The sequence below is a fragment of the Ailuropoda melanoleuca genome, chromosome 1, assembly GCF_002007445.2.
Source record: "Ailuropoda melanoleuca isolate Jingjing chromosome 1, ASM200744v2, whole genome shotgun sequence".
NCBI classification, from domain to species: Eukaryota; Metazoa; Chordata; class Mammalia; order Carnivora; family Ursidae; genus Ailuropoda; species Ailuropoda melanoleuca.
Window position 1 is genome coordinate 91,327,889 of NC_048218.1, and position 20,399 is coordinate 91,348,287.

The 20,399-nt window shown below is 38.1% G+C and overlaps 1 protein-coding gene across 1 annotated transcript in view; it reads left to right on the top strand.

The window, feature by feature from the left end:
• The first annotated feature begins 75 nt into the window (after positions 1-75).
• SLC2A2 (solute carrier family 2 member 2) overlaps positions 76-20,399 on the top strand; it is a 32,535-nt gene continuing 12,211 nt past the window's right edge. Inside the window, exons 1-6 of the mRNA XM_002920840.4 lie at positions 76-164; positions 7,558-7,650; positions 10,699-10,961; positions 16,082-16,206; positions 18,846-18,961; positions 19,809-19,971. Of these exons, the coding sequence (XP_002920886.1) occupies positions 150-164; positions 7,558-7,650; positions 10,699-10,961; positions 16,082-16,206; positions 18,846-18,961; positions 19,809-19,971 (775 nt within the window). The 5' untranslated portion in view covers positions 76-149. The remainder of the gene's footprint in view (positions 165-7,557; positions 7,651-10,698; positions 10,962-16,081; positions 16,207-18,845; positions 18,962-19,808; positions 19,972-20,399) is intronic.

The window sequence follows — 20,399 nt, forward strand, 5'->3', positions numbered from 1 at the left end:
AGAGGAAATGGCCAGGCTGCGTCCTTGCTTGCTCCTCCCCCTCTAATGTATAACTAGTAGAAAGCTGGAGGAAGGCAGGCGCTGGCCAGCTGCATGTGCCACACTCACCACAGGACTTGGAAGTAAGAGGAGGACTCTCAACCGATAAAATGACAGAAGATAAGGTAAAGCAGCATTATGTTCACTTTAAATCGGCTTGAGGAAAGAATAGCGGGATTTGTTCAAGTCGGTGACCATAGGGAGGGTTGGGGGGATGTTGGGTGTAGCTACCATAGATCGAAGCTACTTCTCTTGGCCAACTGATAGTACATTTAGCTGCTAAAGCATATATCATATCTAGGATTTTATTCAGAATTTTAAGGATATTTGCTCTGTTTTCTGACAGCCTGTGTAACTTCTCTCAAGTGATTCTGCATAACTGTATTACTGAAGGAATGTGCAAAAAACAGGGTAGCTTAACCTGAATCTAACTAATCATGAAAATTGGTCTGAAATTTTCAAAAATGACAATGAATGAAAAACAAGAGGTAGAAGGACTGTTTTAGATAAAAGGAGACTAAGAACTGACAACCAAGTGCAACAAGTGATCTTAGATCTTGTAAAGAAGAAAACAGCTGTAAGGCACAATATGGGGACAGTTGGGAAATTTTGAAAATGGGCTGTTATATTAGATATTATTAGTATATCTATTGCATTCTTGGATATGATGATGGTATTGCAATTATGTAGAAGAATGTCTTCATTCTTAGTGAGTACATGCTTAAATATTTAGGAATGAAGTGACACTAATATCTGCAACTGATTTTCAAATGATTCCAACCACACTACATGCATACCCGTGCATGTACACACATACACAGTGAAAGTTAAACAAATGTAAATGTTAACCATTCCCAAACACAGGTTATGGAGTGTTCACTGCCCTACTTTTTCAACTTCTCTGTAGATATGATACTTTCCAAAATAAAAACTTAAATATAAAAGGTCATAATGCTGTCATTCCCTTGTAAGTTTTCCCCAACCAAACGTACCCACCCCTTCACGCAATCACACAAGTCGGTAAATCTGTGGCCGTTAGAGTAGGATATCTAAAGTTCTGACCTGCTGTAAATTACTCTGCTGAGCATTTCTTCATGTAAGTGACAAGGCTAGGAGCACAGACTTTGCAGTTAGCCAGGCTTGGATTTGGAGTGTAGTGATGCTACTCACTTTCTGTGAGACCAAAGTTAAGTTATTTAACTGAGCTTGGGTTTTCTATATTGTGACAAAATAAGAACATATTGGGACATAATAAGAGGATATAATATAAGATATACAGGGATTCCAATAGTTCTTTATAGTCTGGGAATATTTAAATGAGCTAATATTTGAGAGACACAGATGACAAACATTTTAATGTTAATAGTTATGTATTTATATGATGTATTTTAAAAATAACTAGGACTTGACGATTTCCTATTATAGCCCAGGATAAAACTAAAGTAGTTATCATTTTAAAGATGATATAAAGACAAATATTAAGTTAATAACTATACAGATAGTATGTAGATTTGGCAAAAATCATAAAGGTAGTGTTCAAATAACTGAAGTTTATAAGCTATTGCAAAAGGGAAGGAACGTGCTTTCCAGTGTCTGACACATAGTAATTCTCAAGCTTCATTTTGAACTATCACTAAATTCCCTTTAGAAATTTTTGTAGGACTTTTCTTGAGAACCAAGGAATTGCCTAATAATGGAACCCAGAAATAATGAGAATTGATGTAAAGCACAATGTTTCAGCTTTGTAAATCTGCCCGGATAAGCATGGAACTGAGGGTTAGGAGACCTGAGTTCTTACACTGAATATGCCCAATAATGCACTGTATAAGTCAAAGGACCTGAATTCAGTTTCTTCAAGTGAAAAATGAAGAACTTGGACTAGAATCCTCTGTTCTCTATGGTCCCTTTCAGCATGAAAATTCTATGGCTTGAGAGGCCCCTGGAGTTTTCCAAAGTGGGGTGCAAGATCACCTTTAGGTTTGCATTTGGAGCCCTGCAGTTTAGAGGAAAGACATCAGCTTCTCCTCCCTACCTAGTCAGTCTGTAACTGCTGAACATCTGCTTTGTTGATAGAAATGGGAGTTTAAGAACACCAGCTCTGGGTTCGAATGCTAGAATATCTGTTACTTACTAGCTGTATGATATTTAGCATATCACTTAATCTTCTATAAGCCCTGGTTTCCTCACCTGCAAAATGGGGATAATTTCTTTTACTTTGTAGTATTGTTGTGAAGATTATTGGTGACGTATGAAAAGTTGACAGGTGGTTGGTTGAAAGAGAGATAAATGATATGCTAATGTGATTAAAGATGCAATTGTTTTATAGCGCTTTCATTATTTATAGGAAGACTACATTATTATCTTATTTAATCTTTATGATAATCCCATGCGATAACTATTATTATACCCATTTTTTTGGCAAAGAAGCAGATTCGGGGATGTTAAGGGCCTAGCTGGTACTCGTCCAGGTTTTCTGAATTCCAAGTCTATTTGTTTTTTCTAACAAACCCCATCTGATTTCTAAGCCACAAGATAAATACCACATTTTGTTTTATGTTAGGGCTCAGCCACTTGCCCATTCTATGTACTCCCACATTTATCCTGTGGCATATCTTTCATTGGATGTGGAACCTAGTTTCTCTAACTTAAAATTGTTAAGCTCTAAGTGAAGATATTTTTTCTAAGAGACAGGCTTAATATCTTGTAGCCTATAAAGAGGTGAGAGACAAAGCTTGAAGATCTCCAGCCACTTTGTGGGTATATGGCTTTGGACAAGTTCCTTACCTTTGTGTACTGGTTTTTCCATATGTGACATGATAATAATAATTACTACCTACAGAGTTGTTGAAAGAACAGGCAAACCATTTAGAACCCAGAGCCCGGACAAAGTAAGATCCTAAGTTCTCACTGTTTTCATTAGCTCCTAGGTACCTATCCTTGAGTCAACCCCTTGGACATTAATGGATAGGATTGATGGGCTAATTCAGACTTAGCAGGCTTCAGAAATTTCCCCTCTCATAAACAAAATTTTCTGTCCAAGCCTAGTACCAAGACACATAGAAGATTGACTGTAAATGTTATCTCTTTCATTTCATGCAGAAAAAGAAAAGATGAAAAGCAAAGAGCCAGTTTAAGGTAAAGTTCAGAGAGGGAAATTAAACCTGAAAATAAAAAAGAAGAAAGAAGGAAGGAAGGAAGGAAGGAAGGAAAGAAAGAAAGAAAAAGAAAGAAAGAAAGAAAGAAAGAAAGAAAAGAAAAGAGAAAAAAGAAAGAGAAAGAAAGAGGAAGGGAGAGAGAAAAGAAAGAAAAGAAGGAAGAAACGAAGGAGGGAGGGAAGAAAAGAAAAGAAAAAAGAAAAGAAAGAAAGGAAGGAAGAAAGGAAGGAAGGGAGGGAGGGAGGGAGGAGGGAGGGAGGGAAAGGAAGGAAAAGAAAAGGAAGGAAGGATGCATTCAAAGTTTCAGAGACTTCTATATTTGGGATTATCACTTTAGTTGGGAATTCAAGTGACCTTCTTAAAATCGATAACATTGTTCCTTACCTGACCAACTAGGTAAAATTTCTGTCTTAGGAAGTTAAAGTGGGGAAATTGCAGCCCCCCAGGATGGCAACACAAAGCCAACTCTGAAAAAGAAGCCAGGAAGGCCAGAGGACAAGGACTTTAAGGACACTCTAAGATTTCTAAATGTTTAAAAACTCTATTTCCTTCACAGTTCCTTTTTCTGTTATTCCTATAACAAGAGAAATTGGTCTTGGGGCAGCCCCAGAATTGCTATAGTAATAACTTAGAACAATTTGATTAGAAAGTAATGAGACAGGAGCTCCAGAGAACTTCAGTCTTTGAAAACTAAATTTCATTTTTATCAAAGTAATGTAGGAGCAGCTAACACTGTTGTGACTTAGAGTGTGTATTTGGAGTGGCAGGGGAGGTCCGATGGAGATTATGGGGAACCAAATCTGCTCCGGCCACCACCTTCACCCCTAACTTCCATTTCCATAGCACCCCTGCTCACCATTGGCATGGTCACTAGTTGGATTATTAAAATAAGAAGAAAAGACTATATGATTGTCTGGTGGGGGCAGGAAGAGAAAGCCAGCAGAGAGCAGAAGCCCAGGGATGGAGTGGGAAGGGCAGTCCCTAAGACACCAAGTGCTTGGACAGTCTGCTACAGGAAGAAAAGGAGATGCAGGGATGAAGCTGGGTGAGTATGTCATGGCCCTGGGCTTGGTGGTGGGAAGGCCGCGAGGTTCTTCTTCAACTGAGCTACAGATGGGCAGTTGAGTAGCTTCTCCCCTTTTGCATTTTTGTACAGAAACGTCACAAAAGTTTTCGGTGGGTAGATGAGGAAGGAGGGGCTTTGCATTGTGAGCAGTGGGGAAATGCACTTGAAACTGGTGGGGGTTGTGATTTGGCTTCAGCCTCACACTTAGCAAATTCCATGAATATGCGCGCTCTTAGACTTTTTTTTATTTAGAAAGATTCTGATCCTAGATTTTTAGATGTGCTTGACTTTTGAATGTCTGTTTCTGACCAATGACAAATGCAAAATAACCAATTAGTTAAAAGCATAGGGTCTGGATCTAAATCATTATTGTACAAGTTACTGGCTGTGAGACCGTAACCTAGTCTAGTTAACTATAAAATAGGGATACTGTTGGTGCTGTCATGAGAAGTGTCCATTACCCGGTATCCAGAATGTGTAACTATGTTACCTTAAATGGCAAAAAGGCCTTTGCAAATGTCATTAAGATTATGGACCTTGAGATAGGAAGATTAACCTGGATTATCCAGGCAGGCCAAATCTAATCCCATAAATTCTTCAAAGGGAAGAGCTTTTTGGGCTGTGGTCAGGATCAGAGAGATGCAATCTCAGTGAGGACCTGGCCAGCCCATTTCTGGCTATGAAGATAGAGGAAGGGCACCACTAACCAAGGAATGTGGCGGCCTCTAAAGCTGGGAATGGCCCTCACTTTACAGCTAGCACTAAAACACAGATCTTGGTCCTACAACCATGAGGAACAGAATTCTACCATCAGAATCATGGAACTTCACTTCAAAAACTTGGGATGTATTGTATGGTGACTAACATAATAAAAAATTATTATAAAAAAAAAAAGAATTCTACCATCAAACCAAATTTTCCCCCGACAGCCTCCAGAAAGGAACACAGCCTGCCAACATGTTAATTTTAGTCTGGTGAGACTCGTACTAGACTTCTGACCTCCAAGAACTGTAAGATAACAAACTTGTGCTATCTGTTATAGGAACAAGAAAAAACTGACAGAGTTAAAAGAAACGATCACATAGAGCAATAAATAGGCATGCAGTAGGCAGAAATATTCAGTTTTAGGCCTTGAAGTTGTGTTTCCATTGCACCTAATATTGGATTGTCTAGATTGTAGTGATGGAGACTATCAGGCAAGTAGGTGGAAGCCTTGTCAAGGTGCCCTCTGGTCTCCTCATTGCTGATAATGGTTACGTCCTACAAATAAAATGAAAAGATAAAAATCCTTGTCCTTGGAAACAGCTGAAGGGAAAAAAGGATTTGAGGAGAAACCAACCAAGTAAATGGAACCCATTTTAGCTTTGGTTGCCTGAGGCACTAGGCATTAGGTATCTAGTTACATATTAAAGGATAATATTCAAAATCCTGGTAATCCCATACCATGTATCATATTGCATGTGTGTGTATGTGCATGCACACAAACATGCATACAGGTAATTTTACAATGAACACACTTTGAATATATTTGTAATTATTTTATTATGTACATATATGATTTATATCTCAATATATAATGTATTTTATATGGTATATATGCTTCTTTCAGGATATATATGGATATAGGATATATATGCTTCTTTTAGGATAATATAATATCATCATATCTTTGGAGAAAGTTTTAAGTCCTTTCAGGAAGGACGTTGCTGGGAAGAAAAACAAAAATCCTACAGAGGTACCACCTGAAATTAATTCTGAATTAGTGGAAAGAGAACCTACAGATTCCCAATTCTCACTGCAGAGATTCCAATCCAATAGTAGGTCTGGGGTGAATCCCAGGAAGCTACACCTATAACAAGCTCTCCAATGAGGGTCTCGTTTTAGAACCCCTACATTCCATAACTTCAAGGGCCCTCAGGCTGGTTCTGTGATAACACTTTGTTGGTGATGAGACTGGAATTTCTGATCTCTAGCTTTATTAGGGAATAAGGGGACTTGGTTAATAAGCTACTTTTCATGCTGGAGTAGGGATTTACAATCATCCCCCTACTTAGAGAAAAACTGAAGATCCTACAGGAAAAGTGGTTTGGGTCACATACTCCCTAAACATCAGAATGGGAACCAGAATTCATGTTGCTATGAATCGTTCATTTGTTCAATGAAGTTTCTACAATATCCCATGTTATTTATTTAAACATTCAAATTATGCAATTATACAGGAAATTATTTCCTTATAAAATGTTTGATAATATAAAGAAAAGAAAAATGCTTATTTATCCCCCTTCTCTAGTTTCACATTCCTACTCAGTGGTCATCCTTTTGTTATTTGTTCTTCAAGAAAATATTCTGTGACTTAATACAGCATGTACAAATCAAAGAATGCTCAAGTTTAAGCCTCTCCAAAAAATTAATGAGATTACGCAGCTTCCTTTTTCACTTAACAATAAGTACAAAATGATCACATTACTCTTTTTAGCTGCAACATAACATGTTGTGTGTATTATGATGTATTTGAATCTATCTGGCCATTTTCCATTGAATGACATTTTGGTTCTATCTACAATTTTTGCTCACACACACACACACACACACACACACAAAATGCTGCATCAAATATCCTGATATGAGATTCTATATGTATCATATGATTTCTCTAAGATGGTTAGATATGTAATTATGAGTTGAAGGGAATGAATGTTCTGTCCCTTTCTACACTGAGTTTTGTAGCTACATGGAGTTGGAAAGAAAATAACATCCTTCAGTCCATAACTCTAGGTTCAACTAGTTGCAAATCTTGGAAATTATCCTTACCTGGATATTGATGTGGTCTTGATAAAGCCTGGCTGATGCCTCTTGTATGACTTTTGAGGTGTTTTTGTACCATAGCAATGCCCAGGATACCTCCCTATCTCTTTGTTATTGGTATCTTTTATACCTCTCCAAATGATATAGATTGACTGTTTTTATCATGGTGGTTTCCTTCGGTCAGCAGCAATTCTAGTCTTCAGTCGTGATTTTGAATCTTAAATACACGTATGGAAAAAGATGTTTGGTTCTTCTCTTGGAAGAAATTGTCCCAAACTTTTCTCGGCTTTAGCAGTGTAGGGCTGTTGCTGGATGGCTCTTGCATTCCTGTATGAATGACCCCTGTTGGGAGCATAGGGCACACCGTGAATGAGTATCAAGGAGCAAGAACCAGCCTGTGGAGCCTGTCAGAAGTCCAAGCTGCAGACTGACAGGATGGTAGGTAACTGAAATTGCCTTGTGTTTCCCAGCCCTGTGTTTCATTCCCCACAGATCACCGGGACCTTGGTTTTCACTGTCTTCACTGCTACACTGAGTTCCTTCCAGTTTGGATATGACATTGGTGTGATCAATGCACCTCAAGAGGCAAGTGAAACATGTCCAATTCAAATATCTTTTTGGCAATTTCTGTCAGTGACTGAGAGATCTGTGTTCCTCATACACAGATAAAGGGTGCCCACGTGGGGAGCATAGGTTTTGCCAGCATTCTCTCAGGCACCATGTGCGTGGTTTCAAAGCTGATAACTTGGCCTTGACTCCTCAATAACCTGCCCAAAGAAAGGGCAATAAACAATTCTTGATCTCTGACTCTGCTGTTCGCTGAGCTCACAGAAAACTCCAAGCAGAATACCACGTGCCTACAGACAGTGTTTTAAAAAACTTAAGAACTTATTGCAGCCTTCATTCAGAGCTCCCAGCCATATGTGAGTGAAAAAAAATGAATGAAAAATGCTGGGGAGGAAGAGAAAGCAATAGAAGTATACGTTTCATTTTATGCACAAGCTTTTACTGGGCGCCAACTCACAGTGCATCGAGTGCTTTAACATACGTTCTCCCTACTCTAACCTCCAAAAGCCTTATTATGCCTAAGTGCAGGCCAGATGAAGGACTTTAGGAGCCCTAACACTAAAAAGGTCCTGTTCTTCCCCTAGCTAATTCAAAGTAGAATAATATATAACTGCTAAATAATAGTCAAGAAGTCCAACAAAATTTGGATTTTTCCATGATAACTATTTGGATGGGTGTTTTTAAAAATATTGAATAATTTTTATCATTTGTCTTTTATTTGTGCATCCCTATTCTGGTATCCAGTGAATAAACAGGAGAGGGATGTCATTTTTCTCAGCTCCCACAGCCTGTAAGTGGGAGAACCAAGACTTCATTCCCTTTGCTCTAATGAAGGCTGTCAGGTCACTTAGGGCAGGATTGACATCTTCTTCCTCTTCCTGTCACCAATGCCAAGCACAATGATTGGCATAAAGGAGGTGTTCAATAAAGTGTTTAGTGAGGAAAGAGAGAAAGAGAGGAGAGATGCTGGGGGGGGTGTAAAATGAAGATATAAGCATTTGTTGGGTGCCTTCTATGAATACATCATATTTCATCTGCTTCCCTTACAATGTTGGACTCCAAGGAAAACGTGTACTGACCACAGTCTATCACCTGAAAGGGTTGCTCCTTGGGCCAGAAGATGTGCTGCATATTATTATGAGTGTGGTGGTCTTGCTGAGGTTGAGAGATTTAGATAACAATGCTGGGGGTCACAGCTTTTTTCTGTGGGTGATGACAACACGTGCCAATTAAGCAGCTTTTTTGAAATTTGGTTCAGCATCACCATAATTTAGAATTAGTAACGCCTCTTTTTGTGGAAGATCTTTTCACATCCTATTTAAACCACCTTCTCCAGCGAAGGAGAGGGAAAATTAATCTAAAGTTTCCCTTCCTTCAATCCAAGTCCTAGAGCCAGACCTGAAAATAGGGATCCCCCACTGGCACCAGGCTTGGTATTCTCCCTAGAGTCCCTCTTTCTGTGTTTAACAAGCCCCTGAAACATCATTATAGAAGAATAGTTGTTCAGCTTCATTTGTGTTTGTTAGTGGAAAGACACATGGCATTATTTTCAGATATTTTAAAATCACCCTTTTTTATGATTGTAAAAATTATACATACCTGTTACAGAAAGTATTTGGAACAAATCACCTACATTTATTCTATCACATAGAGCAAACAGCTGAGAATATTTCAGATATTTCCTTCTAGCCTTTTTTCTATGCATATTATCCATGTAGAACGGTCTGCTAGTGAGGCAAATGTCTTGGTCAGACTCCTTTTATCATAAGAGGATATCAATTCCCTCCCTCACTCAGCTGATTTTACCACATAGGGCCTTGCCCATGAGTGGCAACCTAGAGCAGCTACGTTCTAGGTCCTTGTCAGAGGTCCTCCCATGGCACTGAATAGTGACCAAATCAGCACTGAGAGGAAGGACAAGGAAAGAAGCTCGAAGGCTGTGCCTTTACTCAATTATACTTTGATAGGATCTTTGCCTCTACTGAAACACAGGATAAACTATGGCTCTGTGAAATTTAGTTTTGAATGCTGTTCATTCTGTTACATACTGAAATTTGTGAGGACACAGAGGAAGAAATTCCTTTAGGTATCAGTCCCTTCTTAGGAGCCACTGAGTTGTTTTTAACTTTGAAATTCATCAGTATATGTGATTATTTTCCTCTCTTTGTGCTGGCTGCTAGGAAGTTTATTGGTAAACTTATAGCATATTTCTAGCAAGGATATAGCACCTAGTGCTTATATTTTGTATACTAACTTTATTTTTGGCTTCATCTTATCTCTCCCAATCTTTTTTCTTAGAGCCATTTTTATGCTTCTATTAGAATATTTCCATAAATCAATTTAAACCCTGCTATGCAGGGGCGCCTGGATGGCTCAGTCGTTAAGCGTCTACCTTCGGCTCAGGGTGTGATCCCGGCATTCTGGGATCGAGCCCCACGTCAGGCTCCTCCGCTGGGAGCCTGCTTCTTCCTCTCCCACTCCCCCCTGCTTGTGTTCCCTCTCTCGCTGGCTGTCTCTCTCTCTGTCGAATGAATAAATAAAATCTTTAAAAAAAAAAAACCCTACTATGCAGAGGTAACACTGGTGTGAAAATGTATCTTTTTATCTGCAGAATATTTTCAATTTGAATAGCTGCCTGCATTTAAAACTTGAAGAATTTTACATAAAACCCAGATTTCTGGTTTCCTTTTTAAAAATTAAAGGTCATGCAATACTAGTCTCACATTTGTAGCTTCCTTCTTTAGGTGGGGCAAATGTTCTCCAGTGCTATAATCTTGCCCACTGGCTCTTACATTCTCAATAGTAGAGACAGTATTTCAGTCCTCTAGTTATCAAGGTTCTCCTTCACTTTTGTTTCCGCCTAGTTCCTGTGGGCACTGGAAGTTGCAAGCTCTGTTTGACAGGATATGGTCAACTATAAGTAAATCTATCTGTGATTGTATGTATATAATACACATCATTGGGATGACCCTTTTAAACACCCAACAAACATTCTAAAGGAAAAACAAACAAAAGGGATATAGAATATTTTTGAAATGTTGGAGCTATTTTTCTTTATTTCCTCAGGTAATAATATCCCATTATGAATATGTTTTGGGTGTTCCACTGGATGACCGAAAAGCTATCAACAACTATACCATCAACAGTACAAAGGAACTGCCCACGGTCCCGTACCTAGGGGATTCAATACCAACATCTGTGGTGGAGGAAGAGACTACGGCATCTGCTAGCCTCGTCACCATGCTCTGGTCCTTGTCTGTGTCTAGCTTTGCAGTTGGTGGAATGATTGCATCGTTCTGTGGTGGGTGGCTAGGGGATCGGCTTGGAAGGTACGCAAGTTTCACAAATAAGTATAAACATGGAAAGTTTAGTATTTGGGGTTTCTAAGACTTTGTTTAGAAAGAAATCATCTTTTCTTTTGTGGAATAGTTTTAGAGTTGTTCTTTTCAATTCATAACCCTATGAATTAGGTTTTAGAACAAATGATGGAGAAAGCTGTTGCCCTCGTCTGCTTAATCATGGAGGCATTTACAGCACAAGTGAGTTTGGTGTGTATTTCCACAGAAATGATTTGATTTTCTAAATTTGTTAGTTGTAAAACATATTGGGGTGCCTGGGTGGCTCAGTCAGTTGGGTGTCTGACTCTTGATTTTGTCTCGGTCATGATCTCAAGGTCCTGGGATCCAGCCCCCCCAATCAGGCTCCACGCTCAGTGGGGAGTCTGCCAGAGATACTCTCCCTCTCCCTCTGCCCCTCCCCCTGCTCACGCTCCCTCTCTCTCTTTCTCAAATAAATAAAATCTTTAAAAAACTAAAATAAAATAAAACATATTAAGAAACCACGACACAAATGGTTAACTCAGGAACTCAACGGCAGAGCCAAGAGTGAAAATTTTAACCAGGGAATCCATTTTTTGCTTCACCAAATCACTCCATTTCTCAGACATCCAGTTTTTCATTTTCAAATTAGAATTTGGCATTTGGATCAGTCAAGTCCTAAGGTCAAATCAATATCCCCAACTCCCAATTGCCCAATATACTTGGCGTGGGTTTCTAGCTGCTGCTACTGGTCTCTCAAATCTCTAACCAGAGATGAAGTAATGTCTCCACTTCTTTACTCTGGTTTTTAATCAAGTGTCTTGGATTAAAAATGTCATTAAAAAAAAAGTCACTGGAACTCCTTTACACTTAAATTTCATTCACTTAGTCATGTGACATACTAAACTGGGATTCCACCCCCACACACAGAGAGATGAAATAAAATCAGAAAATTGAATGTTTGGTTTTTTAGATTTATTTTCTGTTTTGAGGCCACCTTTTGTTTATTAATAATCTTTTTCTCTGATGATAAAAATAAATATGCAAATATGGAAAATTTAGAAAATATAAAAACCTCTAAAGATGTAAATGATATAGGTAACTATTTTAGTAATTCTGGATTACAATTCATTTAGTTTTTAAAATTCCTACCTTAAATTATGTCTCTCTCATTATTCAAATTCTGATAATTTCCATCTCTTGCACTGGAGATTTTATATAATAAGACTATAGGAAGTTTTCTTAAACAATGAGTAGCATTGGGGCACCTGGGTGGCTCAGTCAGTTAAGCATCTGCCCTCGGCTCAGATGATGACCTGAGATCAGGATCAGCCTGCATCAGGCTCCCTGCTTAGCAGGGAGTCTGCTTCTCTCTCTGGCTGTCATTCTGCTCTCACGCTCTCTCTCACTGTCTCTCTCATATAAATAAATAAAATCTTAAAGAAATGAGTAGCATAATAACCCAAGTTTTATTCTTATTCCTATTTGAAAGGGACTTTCCTCTACCATAAAAGATAACACTCAGTTCCTCACATTTTTATCAATTTGTTGGTATTTAGCTGAACTTAAAATCAGAATCTGCAAGTTACAGGGTTTGTAAACTGACTTTAATTGTTTAAAAAATTTTTAAATCATTTTAATTTGAACCAAATTGGTTTATTCAGTAATTGGAAAATTTTCTAATTATTTCTAAAATAAATAAAATTAAGCAAAGTTAAGTTTTAAAATATGACTCAACCAATTGTTTTACCAGCTACTAATGTTTTATACTTCTTCCCACCCCTAAAGAAAAAATCTAAGGGCTGCCTGCCTGGATCAGTGGGTGAAGCCTGTGACTCTTATCTCAGGATCGTGAGTTTAAGTCCCAAGTTGGGCATGGAGCTTACTGAAAGAAAGAAAGAAAGAAAGACCTTGTTCTCATCTCATTTAGAAATGAGATTTTGACAGGTCCAGTGATGTATTCTAAAGCATTGAATTCATGTGGGAACAGGATGCATACCCTCTCAAGTCTTAGAATTTAGCATCAACAATGGTCTTACCCCAAAACAACGTCAAATGATCATTTATCAAATGACTTATGGTAAACTAAAAGTGGGGCTTCTTCCAAGTCTCAGTAGAAAAATGATTCTCCATGTATTATAGCCACAAAATTGATAATTTAAACATCAAAATTAAGACAAAAGAGTTCAGTCTCTCCTATAAAACTATTTTTCTAGGAAGATTCACTGAGAAATGACATGATTTTCCTTATTGACCAGGTCATTGTTCCATCAATTAAAAATAAGTAAATAAAAACTTATTTTTCCATTACTGCTTAAAAAAACAAGTCTTTCCTTATAATAGTGTAATAGGCAATAAATGTCTGTGGCCACCGTTTTATAGATTTGGCTTCTCAGGGTCAATTTTTCCAGAAGCTGTGCACTCAAAATTTAATTACAATGATACGGTGGAGGAGACCATGGTCTGTGCAATCCACACCACTGTAAGCGAAGGAAGGTATACATAGCCTGCCTTTGAACGCATTCTTTCTTTTGTATAAAAAGTGGAACTCACTAAAATCAAGCATGAACCTTTGGTTTCACACAGATCAAGCCCCAGCTCTGACACTTAATAGTTGTATGAAAATGAGCAAGTTACTTAGGTTCTCTAAGATGTTTCCCCATCCATCTACAATGTGGGAACAAATAGTACCTAACTCATGGCATTATTGTGAGAATTACATGGGAGCACAGACAGAGGGTTTATTACAATGCCTAGCACATAATAAGCAGGCACTGAATGCAGCCTTATTTTGCTGCTGCTGCTGACGGTGATGATGACAGTGTTAAAGCCTACGCTAATAGCAGTATTTAGAGCAAAATTGAAAGAAATAAACTTAGAAATATATTTCTCCCTGATTCAGTGATTTCATGTATTTTTGGATTATTTATTCTTGGCCATTTCTCATGTCTGAGCAGAAGTTAAAATCCTTTAAGTTGCACAAAGTGCTCTAGCATCCACTGATGGTAAAGAAGAGGGATTTTAGAGCAATCTGGCATCAGATATACTTTCAGGCTCTCTTTTAAGAGTTTTTCTCCCTAATAGAATATATTCCCTAACAGAATAATACTGGTAGCCAGCTAGTAACAATTTCTTGAGGTAGATTATTGAATTTGTTTGCCCTCCGTTCCTGAGTAGAGAAAAGGCACTTCACAGAGAAATAGCCCTGTCTTCTTCTGCTCTGTAGCTCTGAAACTGGCCGTCTCTAAATCACTGTTTCCCCTCCCTTTGAGTAGTTGACATTTTCCACATGTTGGTTTTCTATTACTGCTCTAATGAGTTACCATAAACAGTGGCTGGAAACAACAGTTATTTGTCAGAAGCTCAAATTCAGTTTCATTTGGCTGAAGCCAAATTGTCAGCAGGGCTGGTTCCTTCTGCAGCTTCTAAGGGAAGAACCCATTTCCTTGCCCTTTTCCAGCTCCCAGTGGTCACCATATTGCTTGGCTTGTGGCCCCTCATTCAATCTTCAAAGCATATTACTCCAATCATATTTCTGCCATTACATTATCTTCTCCGCTGCCCTCCTCTTGTAAGAATACTTGTGATTTCATCACTGGGCCCACCAGGATAACCCAAGATAATTTCTTTATCTCAAGATCTTTAATTTAATCACATCTACAAAAATCCCTTCTATTATATAAGGTAATATATTCCCAGAGTCTGAGGATTAGAATGGGGACTCTTATGGGATATTATTAAACCTATCACATACTTGTTAGGCAATCATTGCAGTATAAGACTACATAGTTTTACTCTCCAGAAAAGAAAAATCTGTCTGGCATTAAAGATACTTGCTTAGAAAAAGCTCACCTATTCAAGTTTGAAACATTGACACAGAATATAACAAGATGTTTACATTTCTTTGTGGCACAAATATTTCCACACCCATCCATTCAGATTCTTTTACTGCCCTTATCATCATCTATTGAACTTTAAAGAAGGTTTCTGTGCCCCACTTTCTCATTTAATAGGAATAAAAGTATCGGATATCAGCAAATGTTGTTAATTTTTGTATGATTTTGAAAATGATGTTTTTGTTGCTATTGTCAACTTTATTAAATATTTTACATTGGTTGATATTAATTCATAGGTTCTAGAAATATGATGACATACAATGTTAGAATAATTATAATTCTCGGGGCACCTGGGTGGCGCAGTCCTTAAGCGTCTGCCTTCAGCTCAGGGCGTGATCCCAGTGTTCTGGGATCGACCCCCACATCAGGCCCCTCCACTAGGAGCCTGTTTCTTCCTCTCTCACTCCCCCTGCTTGTGTTCCCTCTCTCACTGGCTGTCTCTGTAAAATAAATAAAATCTTTAAAAAAAAAGAATAATTATAATTCTCTATGATAAGGCTTAAAGTAAAAGTACATTTTAATTTACTTCCAAATAATTTAAATTTCTTTTAACTTTGAAGTTCCTTACATCATCTACATCAACTAAAACCCTGCACCATTAAGAAAGAAAGAAGGAAGGAAGGAAGGAAGGAAGGAAGGAAGGAAGGAAAGAAAGAAAGAAAGAAAGAAAGAAAGAAAGAAAGAAAGAAAGAAAGAGAAAGAGAGAAAGGAAGGAGAAGAAAGGAAGGAGGAAGGGAAGGAAGGGGGAGGGAGGGAAGGAGGAAGGAAGGGGAAAAGAAAAGAGAAAAGAGAAGAAAAAAGAAAAGAGAAGAGAAGGAAGAAAGAGGGGAAAGAAAGAGGATGTAATAGTTTACAACTACAGTGTTGAATGTAGCTATCACCAGGCAATTATTACTTAAAACAATCAACTTGTAGGAAACTTAGTTAACTGTTTGAAAAAGTTTCAGAAGCATTATCTTAAATCAAACCAGTCATCACTACAATTGAATCATCTCTATTAAAATGTGGAGATCACATGCATAAAGCCCGATTTTCTCATTATAAACGTTATTTACTGTTAATGCTTTAGTCCACAGATAAATCAAGCTATCAATCATGGTTTAAAATTCTCCTACTAACTTTTTCAGCAAAATTAAAATAACTGCTCTTAAGTAAATATCTTAGCATACTCTGAAAGCAAATAATTTTATCAAGTTTTGATGCTGAATTTGTAATCCTTGCTTTTTAAAATTTCAGAATCAAAGCCATGTTGGTAGCAAACATTCTCTCACTAGCTGGAGCTCTCTTGATGGGGTTTTCAAAGCTGGGACCATCTCACATTCTTATAATTTCAGGAAGAAGCATATCAGGACTCTATTGTGGTAAGTCATGCATGCGCACGCGCACACACACACACACACACATTTGTCTGAATTATTCTAGAGGCAGATACGGTAACATGCAGGCACGTTTTTGAGCCAGAGGTGGCATCACAAAAGGGAAAGGCAATAGCGTAAAATTGAAGTCGTGAGTCAGGGAGGTTTGGGACCACTAAGTGGGAGTTGTGAAACTATCTTCTCGCTCATGGCAATTTCTAGTGGTATAATTGCAGATAAATTATTTAACTCATAGCTTCCTTATCTCTTAAATGAAGGAGGCAGTGTCTACGATGTAGGGCACTTGTGAGAATACATGTAAAATGCTCAGCATAGAATCTGCCTACAGTACGCTGCTGAGAAAAGCTAGCTGTTATTACTGCTCCTGTTTTGCAGTAGACAGTGGCACACTGCTACACCCGGAACCTGCAACTCAGCTCTTATGGCCTACTTGGCCACCTAGGTCTCTGTCTCTCCTTTCTGGAAAGACCTTGACACCCAAGCCCATCTCTCAGATCACATTCCCTTAGCGGCTGGATTCCAGATGTGGCTGGGTGAAGTATTACAGTGGCAGTGACCACAGGGAGAGGGAGTCAGGCAGGAGCAGCTGGTAGAGAAGTTCATAATGGGCAAAGGATGCTCCCCTGTGAACCTCACATCTGAATATCTGGAATCACTAGTTCTTGGAAATAGCTTTTCAAACTTTTGGAAGTTTCAAACTTTCAGAAGTAAATTTCCATCAGCAGAGGTCTGAACAAAGGGAGGATCACTTCATCTCTAAAATAGCCAAATCTTTAGCTTCTCAATGCCAATGAAGCCCTGATTCTGATGGTTTGGAGCCAAGGTTTTAACCCATTGTCCCAAATCATAGAACTGTCTTTCAAAGTACTAATATCCACTGGGGCTGGGGGAGGATGTGAGAGTACAAAATGATGCATAAAATGTTTATATAGTTTTTACTTGCAAAGAGAAAAGACTATAGATAGCTTCATGTGTCTTCAATGATGCCCTGAAGCAAAAGTCCAAAATACCCACAAGTTAATAACTTAATTAAAAGCCTCTTTTCATTATTTTCAATGTTAATACAAATAGCTGAAAGTTAGGACAGCTTTATCAAGGTGAAGAGACAACCCACATGTGGAGAGATTTAGATTCAGAATAAATTAATTCTGGCACTGTCTTTGCCTGGCCTTAGATATGTTAACTGGATCTTCTGTAAAATGCAAAGAATAACACTATCAAGGAGGTCCAAATCATGATTCTTCTTTCTTCTCTCTCCGCTTAAAAAAATACAGTATGAAAAAAATCATAAATATTTTTGGGAAAATTGAAAAGAAATGTTACAAACATTGTGGAGCAACCTATCACTAGCATAGCCAAGTAACTTGTACTCTCCAACTATGTTTTAAAATTATGCCTGGTCCTATTCTGAGCATTAAAATTGCTAAAAATTATAGGAAATACATTTTGATTTCAAACTTCTGTGAACTCAGACCTGTGAGTTTATCTACATTATTATGTTCTTGAGATACAATAGGAAGTATTACACAGAGAGTACAGCTTGGAAAAGGGACAAATAACTGGGCTATTTCTCATTTAAGATCAACAGGCCACACATTAGAGTCACATGTAAATGTCAGCCAAAATTCAGATGCCGTATCAATCATACAGCTGTTCACGTGAGACACTAAAAACAATTTAATGCATTAAAAACATATTGAAACAGTTCCCAAATTCATCTTTTACACAAAAACCATACATTTCCATCTTATAGACAAACTCTCTAAGAGGAAGACTGACAAGTGTTATTTTTAAATTCCTAAGAAAATGCTAACCATTGCATTCAGCCTTGCTTGTTGATCGTGTCTGACTTTTTTTGCACTCAGCAAATGGCTGGATACTCCACCATGTCCAACGTGACTGATTACATCCGCATTTAAGAAAGCTATAGAAGAAGGCAGAATTGCCTAGTGCGTTTCAATTCTTTGGTATTCCTTTAAGCACCAAAATCTCTTCTGAAGCCCATTGTTAGGAGAGAATAAAGAAGAAGCTGGGTTGCTCTGTTTGGAGTAATTGAGGGACAAGCCCCTGAATTCCGTAACCTCTTCCACCTGTCCATACCTCCCTCACCACTTTAACAGTGATCTTGAGGCACTTCCACATTGTGGAGATTCAGAGCTTTAGTTCTCGTGCTAAAGCCCTATTGCTTTATCCAAGATAAACTTGGATAAACTTTCTAACCTCTACAAAGTAAAGAGGTTGGCCTAGATATGTTATAATTTCCTTTAATACCAGGAGTTTAGATCAAGAATATTATTAAAGGATTCTTTAGTCTCTTTTCTGAAGACAACTTGAGGCATTATGATGTAAAGTCAATTTTAACACAGTCTTAACTAAATAAGGCAATGCTATGAATAACTGCCCAATCTTCCTATTCCTATACCCAACTACAACTTCAGTCAAGTCTTATCAACAAATATTCTTGCATCAACTGTGTCTATGAGTGGGGACGAGGGGTCTTCCTTCCAACAGCCTCTGAAAGGGCCTTTTAGTCAGGATATTGACTATACTTAAACCAAATTATTGTTTGGTTTATTGAGATAGTCTTGGCTGCACTTTCACATTTATGTTCATTTTTTATGCAGGACTAATTTCAGGCTTGGTTCCAATGTACATTGGTGAAATTGCTCCAACCACACTCAGGGGTGCTCTTGGCACACTTCACCAGCTGGCCATTGTCACGGGCATTCTTATTAGTCAGGTAAAATCTCCCATCCCTACTTCACCTATCCTCTACTTTATCCAGCTTCTCCCTCCCTCATAGACCAACACAGCAGAAAAAAAACTAGAGTGGGGGATGCTGTAGAGACTTAGGCTTTTTAGCTCAAAGCCAAATTATTATTGTTCCATTCCTCACTTCTCCCCTTGGATCTGTGGTAGGGTTGGCACTAGAGATGACCCAACATGCCAGGTCTTGAACTTCTGGAGCTAGTCTAGAATTAAATTATTCTGTGCAGATTTCAAAGAATAGGAACTTCACATTTTTGACTGCTGGATTTCCTTTGTTTTGAGCATCTTACCTGGACAATTAATATGTATATGATTACCATAGCATTGTTCAGCTGGCTCTATCCTTCCCTTCTATTCCATGGACTCGAAGTTCACAGAACCCCTAACCTAGGATTTTCCAGAAGGTAAACCACTGCAATTAGGGTGATAAATCTGGTTCTCATTATAATAATTGTTCTATCTATGTAATCCCATTTTATTTCTCTGGGTAATCTTAGAAGAAAGTTATTAGGGTCTAAAGTTACACATGATTTTTGGTATTGCTTTAGATGTCAAATGTGTACTTAAAAGTTTGGTTGTTTCCCATCCTAAATGGCCATATAAGTTAATGAAAACAAACCTAAGTGAACACTTTGTAAAACAAATAGTCCTGAATTTAGTTAAGGAAGACACACTAGTAATGGTTTCTGCTTTGGGCGTACTTGAATCAAAGTTGTCAGGATTACTATTAAATAACCAACATACCTTTTCAACAAATGGTTACAGAAGGCAGACCCAAAGTGTTGTGCAGTTGCCATGCTTCCTCCCTGCCTTTTCAGATTGTTGGCCTCAACTTTATCCTGGGCAATCATGAGCGGTGGCATATCCTGCTTGGTTTGTCTGCTGTGCCAGCCATCATCCAGTCTCTGCTGCTCTTCTTCTGTCCAGAAAGCCCCAGATACCTTTACATCAAGTTGGATGAAGAAGTCAAAGCAAAGAAAAGTAAGTCTGTGGGTGTTTTTTTTTTCTTCCTATTGTTTTGGGACTATCAGCTAATGAAAAACTGTGCATGAATGTTTATTGGTCAAGTTGGTATGAGCATTTTCCAAATGAAGTCAACGATTACATGTAAGAAGAATGTGCAAGATCACGTCAATATGACTCATGCATGCCATTTCAAACCCATAAACACTTGAGCCCAAATGGGAAACCCACGTGCAGGGTATTAGACTCAACCAGTCTTCTAAAAGACCTTTACCTGCATTATGCTTCTATGATAACAAAGATCACAGTTTTCTTTGTCATTAGATAAAGCCAAATATTTTTCTCAAAATTTAAAAACAGGATTTAATTTAACAAAAAAAAAATTGCCATCATGCTGTAAAGCAATAGAAAGGGCTATGCAGAACTATAGCTCTTTCATTAACATA